The 8,826-nt window shown below is 51.9% G+C and overlaps 1 protein-coding gene across 3 annotated transcripts in view; it reads left to right on the top strand.

Moving 5' to 3' along the window:
- The first annotated feature begins 226 nt into the window (after window positions 1-226).
- The window catches only part of OVOL2 (ovo like zinc finger 2), a 28,763-nt gene continuing 20,163 nt past the window's right edge, over window positions 227-8,826 (top strand). The window contains exons 1-2 of one of the 3 annotated variants that reach the window (XM_019973219.2): window positions 227-431; window positions 1,095-1,315. In XM_019973219.2, coding sequence (XP_019828778.1) covers window positions 332-431; window positions 1,095-1,315 — 321 coding nt within the window. In that variant the 5' untranslated portion in view covers window positions 227-331. Of the gene's footprint in view, window positions 432-1,094; window positions 1,316-2,066; window positions 2,200-5,810; window positions 8,153-8,826 lie in introns of those variants that run through there. The other 2 variants (XM_019973220.2, XM_070801031.1) reach the window with 2 other exon arrangements.

Here is an 8,826-nt window from a genome sequence, read left to right as displayed (position 1 = left end):
CGAGCTTGTTGACACCGTTATGTTGCAGGGCGCATGCTCACTCCCAAGTTTCCTGGTGCCTTTTCTATTCCACCTTATGAAACTTTTTTCCTCGGCGTGGTCTCACCCGCGATTTCAGGCAGAGGTGTCGCGGAGCCCGGAGGCTGGGAGTCTCCCGGCGTGCGGGGGAGAGGCCCGGCCGCGCGGCGGCGGTGGGGGGCGGAGGGAGGGGGCAGGCGGGGCGGGAAGGTGGGCTCCGGCCGCGGGGAGCCGGGGACCAAGCCGCCGCCGCCGCCTTTAGTGGGGAGCAACCTGGACTAGGGGCCCGCAGTCCGGGGAGAGGGCCCCCACGATGCCCAAAGTCTTCCTGGTGAAGAGGAGGAGCCTGGGGGTCTCGGTCCGCAGCTGGGATGAGCTCCCGGACGAGGAGAGGGCAGACACCTACATCCCAGGTGAGCGCCGCGCGGGGGCCGGGCCTGGGCGCCGGGTTCCTGGGGTGGGGGCAGGGGTAGCCGGGTCCCCTCTACTCCACGACCCGGGCTGGACTCCCTCCGTCCCCCATGCCCCTCCTTTGGGGGAGGGGGGAGGAAGTTACCAAGGAGGACCAAGAGTGAGAGGCTGGGAACCCGGGACGCCCTGCACCCCCTCCCCCCTAGTGGGCGCCTCTAATTGCCCTGCGGCGGGACCGTTGGCTGCTGCGGGCAGAGGTGGCCCAGGAGTGGGACTGGGGGCCACAAAGGGGCAATCTCAATCCCATGTCCTCGTGAGGTTGCACAGGGATAGGTCAACCTCTCCGGGGCTAGGTGGCTCGAGATCGGGTCCCAGGGAGTGGAAATTTGGTGCGCGGTGTCCCCAGCCGCGCTTGGCCCTCGTACCTCGTGGGCACGGGAACTTGGAAAGAGGAGCGGACGCCCCCCACCGCCCCCCAGGACCCCAAGCTTGCTCGGGAGGCCGAGTCAGGGGCTCGATCGCCCACCCCCGCGGCATTGCCCACTTGGCGAGGTGCCCAGGTCCGGGGAGGGGCGGCGGCGGCACCGCCCGCAGGTCAAACTGCTGCGGGCGCCCGGGCCTGACGCCGCGTGTCTGTGTGTCGGGGCGCGGCCCTCGCTCCGCAGTGGGCCTGGGCCGTCTGCTCCACGATCCCCCCGAGGACTGCCGCAGCGACGGCGGCAGTAGCACCGGCGGCGGCAGCAGCAGCGCGGGGGAGCCCGGAGGCGCAGAGAGCAGCTCGTCCCCGCGCGGCCCGGAGCGCGAAACCCCAGAGCCCGGCGACGGCGAGGGCCCGGATGGACACCTGGCGGCGAAACAGCGCCCGGTCGCCAGGTCGAAAATCAAGGTACGGAGTCGACTCTGCCCCCGCCGCCACCTGCACCACGCCCTGGCGTCGGGCTCCCGGGGCCGGCGCCCCTCCCTGCCGCGCCCGCCCGCGCGCCCGGGCACCGGTGCACCCTGAGCGCCCGCTGCGCCGCTCCTGCACCTGCCCTTGGGCCGCGGCCAGGGCGCCTCCGCATGTCCTCCTGCCTGCGGGCTAGCCGGTCGCTGCGCCCGGAAGACCCGCTCCCCGCGCGGGCACAGCCCTCCCGCGTGGCCTCTGGAGCTGCCCAAAGCGCTCAGGCACAGCCTCCTTCCCCCATTCTGTGCATAGAGCCTGAAGCACAACCAGGCCGTTGGAGTTCCAGGGGTGGGAAAGGAGGGACCCCAGGCCCTGGGTTCCCCTCCTCTGGGGCGCAGTTCCCAGCGCTGTTTGAACTCGAAGGGAGTTTCGCCCCGTTCCTTGCGTTCCGGAGACAGTCGTGGGAGCTTGGCACACAGTAGGTCTTTCACAGTATCAACTATTCCCAGTGCCAATTATGAAGTGCCCGTTAGACACGAGGTCTGTGCCGGGCACTTTTAAACTGGTGTTTATCAAATCTTCTTGAATCATATTGACGGATAATCGGATTCAACTGCAAATTGCCCCATGGCCCCGCCCGCAGTGGCTTGCAATGTTTGTTTCCCTCTCTTCTCGCGATTTAGTCCCCACCCCCCACCCAGCCTCTTGGAATTGTAGGCCACAGTTTATCACGACGCCCATCTGCGCTTTCCTGGGTGGAACTTCCAAGATTGCCTGCTCAAAGGTATCCGCTACCTCCAAGATTAAGTCTCAATCCACTGACTCACAGCCAGCCGGAGCCAGGGAGTGGTGTTTTTAGGAATCATATGACCCCAGCTCCTAGCCAGGTGGGCCTTAATGCGAACTTTTGCGGGTTCCAGTCCCTCGGTGAAGTGTTAATTCTTGGGCGCTCCTGGGAGGTCCCAAGGCGCCCCCTGCCCAGGCCGGGGGATGGGGAGGAAGCCCTAGAACACTGTGGATTGGGAAAACTTCCGTTACTTTTGGTGGGAGGGGTCTTCCCTCCCCCGTGCATATTCCTGGCTCCTGGGGCTTGGCTCTGGGAAGGGCTGGGGTGATTTGGTTATGAATTGAGGCTAGATGCTGAGCTGGGAATCCTTAGGAAAGACAGCTTTAAAGGATGCTGTCGACTGGGTGTGGGCATCCTGCTTGGAAAGGTTCAAAGTCAGCTGGTGGGAGGCTTTTCTGGGCCTGCTGGGGTTAAGTGGGAGGGACAGTTTGCCTGCGGCTGCTACCTCTGCCCTCCAGGAAATTCTACAAAGGGTCCCACTTGCATATTTATCTCCCGGCTGGAAGGACAATTGAAACGTTGTTTTGGGGATGATTTGTAGCTAGTTTAAACCTCTATCCCCCAACTGCCCACATTGCCCTGGAAAGAAAGTGGCAGGGGAAAATTATCCAGTCCCTTAACCACCATTTTAGGAGATCTCTGATGCCCCGGGCCAACAGCTCCACTGGGGCCCTGGATTAAGGGATGAAGAAACTGATCTTATTCCCAGGATCCTTGTCTTTGTGCTGCCCCCAGGGGTGGGGGTGGAGTGTTGTTTGCTCCTCAACCCTTAACTAAATTTCCAGAGGAGTTTTTGTTTGTTTACTGAGGCCAAAGTTCAGGTTCCTTCTCCTCTCTTCTTCCATCGAAAATTGGAGACATCTTGGCGTCAAGATGCTCCAAGATTATAGAATTATCAGCCATGGTATGGTCCATTTTCAAATAACTGGTCAAACCACCCTTGACTTAGCATGAGGTGTGACTTTAGAGTTCTGTGCAAAGTAGGACGAACGGTCTAAGAGGGGGAAGCCACTGGAGCAAGATGCATTTTTTTCAATGACTAGAAGGCACTCATTAAACAGTTGGTTCTTAGAACCAGAAAAGGGCAGAGACAAGCTCCATCCACAGCATTTACGCTGTACGTAAATGTACAGCTGTACGCAAGGCAGACAGGGGATAAAGTTGTGCCACCCTTGTGTTTCAGAACCATCTGACAGTAATGGTTAGGGTTCTACGCTCTGGCTTTTGCAAGTTGCTAAACCTTCCAGGCTCTATAAAGGACAGAAATGGTATGGACCTAACAGAAGCAGAAGATATTAAGAAGAGATGGCACAAATATACAGAAAAACTGTACAAAAAAGATCTTCATGACCCAGATAATCACTATGGTGTGATCACTGACCTAGAACCAGACATCCTGGAATGTGAAGTCAAGTGGGCCTTAGAAAGCATCACTACGAACAAAGCTAGTGGAGGTGATGGAATTCCAGTTGAGCTATTTCAAATCCTGAAAGATGACGCTGTGAAAGTGCTGCACTCAATATGCCAGCAAATTTGGAAAACTCAGCAGGCCACAGGACTGGAAAAAGTCAGTTTTCATTCCAATCCCAAAGAAAGGCAATGCCAGAGAATGCTGAAACTACTGCACAATTGCACTCATCTCACACGCTAGTAAAGTGATGCTCAAAATTCTCCAAGCCAGGCTTCAGCAATATGTGAACTGTGAACTTCCAGATGTTCCAGCTGGTTTTAGAAAATGCACATGAACCAGAGATCAAATTTCCAACATCCACTGGATCATGGAAAAAGCAAGAGAGTTCCAGAAAAACATCTATTTCTGCTTTATTGACTATGCCAAAGCCTTTGACTGTGTGGATCACAATAAACTGTGGAAAATTCTGAAAGAGATGGGAACACCAGGCCACCTGATCTGCCTCTTGAGAAATCTGTATGCAGGTCAGGAAGCAACAGTTAGAACTGGGCATGGAACAACAGACTGGTTCCAAATAGGAAAAGGAGTACGTCAAGGCTGTATATTGTCACCCTGCTTATTTAACTTCTATGCAGAGTACATCATGAGAAACGCTGGGCTGGAAGAAGCACAAGCTGGAATCAAGATTGCCAGGAGAAATATCAATAACCTCAGATATGTAGGTGACACCACCCTTATGGCAGAAAGTGAAGAGGAACTAAAAAGCCTCTTGATGAAAGTGAAAGTGGAGAGTGAAAAAGTTGGCTTAAAGCTCAACATTCAGAAAACGAAGATCATGGCATCTGGTCCCATCACTTCATGGGAAATAGATGGGGAAACAGTGGAAACAGTGTCAGACTTTATTTTTTGGGGCTCCAAAATCACTGCAGATGGTGATTACAGCCATGAAATTAAAAGACATTTACTCCTTGGAAGGAAAGTTATGATCAACCTAGATAACATATTCAAAAGCAGAGACATTACTTTGCCAACAAAGGTCCATCTAGTCAAGGCTATGGTTTTTCCTGTGGTCATGTATGGATGTGAGAGTTGGACTGTGAAGAAGGCTGAGCACCAAAGGATTGATGCTTTTGAACTGTGGTGTTGGAGAAGACTCTTGAGAGTCCCTTGGACTGCAAGGAGATCCAACCAGTCCATTGTGAAGGAGATCAGCCCTGGGATTTCTTTGGAAGGAATGATGCTAAAGCTGAAACTCCAGTACTTTGGCCACCTCATGTGAAGAGTTGACTCATTGGGAAAGACTCTGATGCTGGGAGGGATTGGGGGCAGGAGGAGAAGGGGACAACAGAAGATGAGATGGCTGGATGGCATCACTGACTCGATGGACGTGAGTCTGGGTGAACTCCGGGAGTTGGTGATGGACAGGGAGGCCTGGCGTGCTGCAATTCATGGGGTCACAAAGAGTCGGACACGACTAGCGACTAAACTGAACTGAAAGCTTCCAGGCTTCAGTTTCCTCATCTGTAACGTGGGAATCTTAATAATAATGACATTTGCCTCATAGAGTCATGAGGATAAATGAGTCAATCAGAAAACATGGTAGGTGCCCAGTAACTCCAGCTAGGATTCTTTGGGTTGGTGGAGAGGCACAAATACTATATTAATTATTAACGCTATTACAGGAAAGTGAACGCTCAACCAGAAGCAAGAGGAAAGATGCAATACATTCTGAGCAGAGGGAGGTTTCTTGGTGTGGATTCTAGGGCAGTGAGAGAGTGCGAAGAGGCAGGCTTTAGGGCGGAGCCTGAAGCTTGAGTAAGAACAGGACTCAGAGCTGAAGGGAGGATGGGAAACGGGCCTGGGGTCAGGGAGAGTCAGGGTGAGGAGCTGGAAATATAGCTGGGATAGGCTGAGATGGTAAAGGGGCCAAGCCAGAAAGTGTGGATGCTCTGTGGGAGAAGGAAAACCTCATTTGGGTCCATCTCGCCAGCTGTGCTTGGGCTGTTCTGAGCCTCAGTTCCCTGATCTGTAAAATGGAGAAATAATAGAATGGGCCTCTCAAGCATTGGGGTAGACAGTGGATACAAAATGCTGAGCGATTTTCTTAGCGTATAAACTGCCCAGTGGGGAGTTAGCCAATAGTGACCTGTGGCAGGTTTTGTTGATGTCCAATATTTTGTTGCCCCCAGCAAGGACAAGGGATTTACCAACTGGATTGGGTGGATTTAAGTATTATTTGGAAAAAACCCACCCATTTGATGTTTGGAAGGCAACGTAAGCCTCATCCCTAGCTCTTTGCCTGTTGACTTCAGTCTCCCAAGACAGAATTGGAAGCTCCAACCTTGTAACTTACCATCTCCTTGGCTGACCAGACTCCTCTTCTTAACTCTAGAGCCACCAAAGGCTGGGAACATTCCTAGTGGGCTCATATTTCCAGCAGCTGGTACAGTAATACCTGACTCATAGGAGGACTTAAGTCAACATGGAAGAGAAATACAGGCAGGGAAGGAGGAGTCAACAGTTCCTAGATACAAGTGACAGTATTTGGGGAAGAACAGGAAGGAAAAAGGGGGAAATGCTTGGAATGGATACTTGAGAAAGCTTAAATTAGTTTAAAGGGGGAGAAGGAGAAATAGGAGAACAACGTGTGAGCTGCAGATGACGGTTAATTATGGGGCATTAAATGGGGTAAGTCTTTCCTGGTGGCTCAGATGGTAAAGAATTTGCCTGCAATGCAGGAGACCTGGGTTTGATCCCTGGGTCAGGAGAAGGAAATGGCACCCCACTCCAGTATCCTTGCCTGAAGAATTCCATGGACAGAGGAGCCTGGGGGGCTATAGTCCATGGGGTTGCAAAGAGTCAGACACGACTGAGCGACTAACACTTCCTTTCAAATTGGGATAAAGAGAGAGCAGGCTGAGCTCCCAGGAGTGACTCCCGGAGCCACACTGCAGAACTGGGCTGCCTAGGGAGCTGCTGCAGTGGCCGCTGTGGCTGCTGTTTGCCCATCACAATGCTTCTGCTAATGCAAGATGTGAAAAAATTGCTGCATACTTGCCTCAGCTCAGTTAACTCAGGCCCGCCTGAAGTCAAATCTACAGCAGTGCATGTAACTGGTGGAACCCAGGTCACATCTAAAGACCACAGCTGCGAGGGATTCTGGGAAATGTTGTGTCGTGCTTTCTAGCCTCTCCTATGCAGGATGGTCCACCTCAGAGCAGGGACAGAGGCTGAGCCTGTCCACCCACAGGATCTACTCAAGGGCCCAGATGTGGTCCAGTCTCCTCATATTTATGGGGAGAAAGATAACGCTAGAGAGGTTGTTTTGAGCTCCTCACAGGTGCTAGCGGCAAAGCCCAGCCCAAGGCTCCTTTTTCTTTAGGATGTTGTGCTGTCGTTGAAGTGTGTAGTCGTTATTGTGTAGTTGTGTTGTTGTGCTGCCGCCTTAGCCACTAGTGTGACATGAGGGAACCTGAAGCAGTTTCTACCACATGACAGGAAACAAAGCACAGGGTTACCCCTCCCTCTCCCACACAGCGTGCCCAGACCCATGGGCCTGTCCCTGGGAAGTGTAGGCACACATTTCGCAGACTCCAAGCCCCATCAACATGTCAGTGTGGGCACCTGTAAGTGTTTTAGCCCCTGTTTCTTCTGGATGATAAGGATATGTTCCCTTCAGCATCTCTGCATTTGGGAAGACTGCATTCTGCCATGCAGTGGACTTGTGACGCTTAAGGATGCAGGAGGGGTGTTTTTATCCCAAAGAAATTGGGGAATTACACTTAGCACGTTTTGAGCACTCAGACATAAGCAGATGTGTCAGTGGTAATCTTGTCCACATGGCCATGGAAGGTAGCCTAGACCCATGGTAGCCTACTGCAGGAAATAGGTTCATTAGTTTAAGGAACTTGTCTGGTGGAAGCATCCACAGAAAATAAAGGATTTTTTTTTTTTCCCTTTAGAAGTTGACAGGTAAGTGACCTTAGCCAGCTTTGAAGTTAGTCAGAGGGCCAGCCCAAGTCCCCACCTCCCCGGACGCTCCTGAAATCTTCCGTAGCTCCGATACAATGATGGGTTTGTTTCTGCTGCAGAGGACTGTTTTTCAGAAGAACTAGAGGGGAATTTTGTGTGTATTTTAAAACGAAAGCCGAGATCCTGAAGAAAACAGGACAGCATAAGAAAGCGCCAAGCTGCAGGGTTGGGGAATTAACTGTCTCTCTTCATCTTTCTGGCCATGATTGATCGCCAATTAGTTAATGAATCTCCAGACTGATGTCACCTCCCACCCTCCATGGTAGCTTCCCCACTTGAGTGCTGAGCCTCTTGGAGAGTTAATTTTGGATTAAGGGTGAGACTATTAAACTTTCAGAAGATGACTGAAGTATACTTTTTCAGAAGTATCTGGAGCAGTACCCTGTAATTGCACACATTAATAATTTCTATATTGAAGTATGAGTATTAACACCAAACTGTAGCTTCTGGTTTTGTTGCCAATGGAGATAAGAGAGAATGTTGGTTTTCGGAACTTTTTCGATTTCAGAATTGCAGATGAAGGACTAGGGGCTGGTGACCCACACTGACGGTTAGTTCCCTTTTTCTTCCATCAGTGAGAGGAAAACTCAAAAGACAGGTGGAGAAACAAGAGATTTTGTTACATTTTATTTAGGATCACAGGACGCTGGAACTTGTCAAACTCTTAAGAGTTAGGATTTACCGGGCAACTAGTATTCCTTAACAATCCCAAGAGGCAAGTATCGTTATTGCCCACATTTTATGGGGGGAGGAGTGTGAAATTACTCAACCTTAGAGAGGTTGAGTAACTTGCCTACTTAGAGAGGGCAACCTTAGAGAGGTTGAGTAACTTGCCTACTTCCCAGACTGTGAGTGGTAGAGCAGGATTTGAATTTAAGAAAAGAGTTCATCTAATCCCATTTGGGGCTTCCCCCGTTGTCTCAGTAGTAAAGAATACGCCTGCAGTGCAGGAGCTCCAGGAGACAGGTTTGATCCCTACTGACCTCCCTGGAAGAGGGCATGGCAACCCACTCCAGTATTCTTGCCTGGAGAATCCCAGGACGGGGGAGCCAGGCGGGCTACGGTCCATGGGGATGCAAAGAGCTGGACATGACCGAAGCGACTTAGTACTCACAAATATGGTGGTCTTAAGAGAATGTGATACATCTATTACCATTCCAGTGATCTGCTGCTGCTTCACAGATAACCCCAGAGTTAGTAGCTTGGCATAATGTGTTATGATAT

The sequence above is a fragment of the Bos indicus genome, chromosome 13, assembly GCF_029378745.1.
Source record: "Bos indicus isolate NIAB-ARS_2022 breed Sahiwal x Tharparkar chromosome 13, NIAB-ARS_B.indTharparkar_mat_pri_1.0, whole genome shotgun sequence".
Taxonomy (NCBI): domain Eukaryota; kingdom Metazoa; phylum Chordata; class Mammalia; order Artiodactyla; family Bovidae; genus Bos; species Bos indicus.
This window is presented reverse-complemented; position numbering and strand designations above follow the sequence as displayed.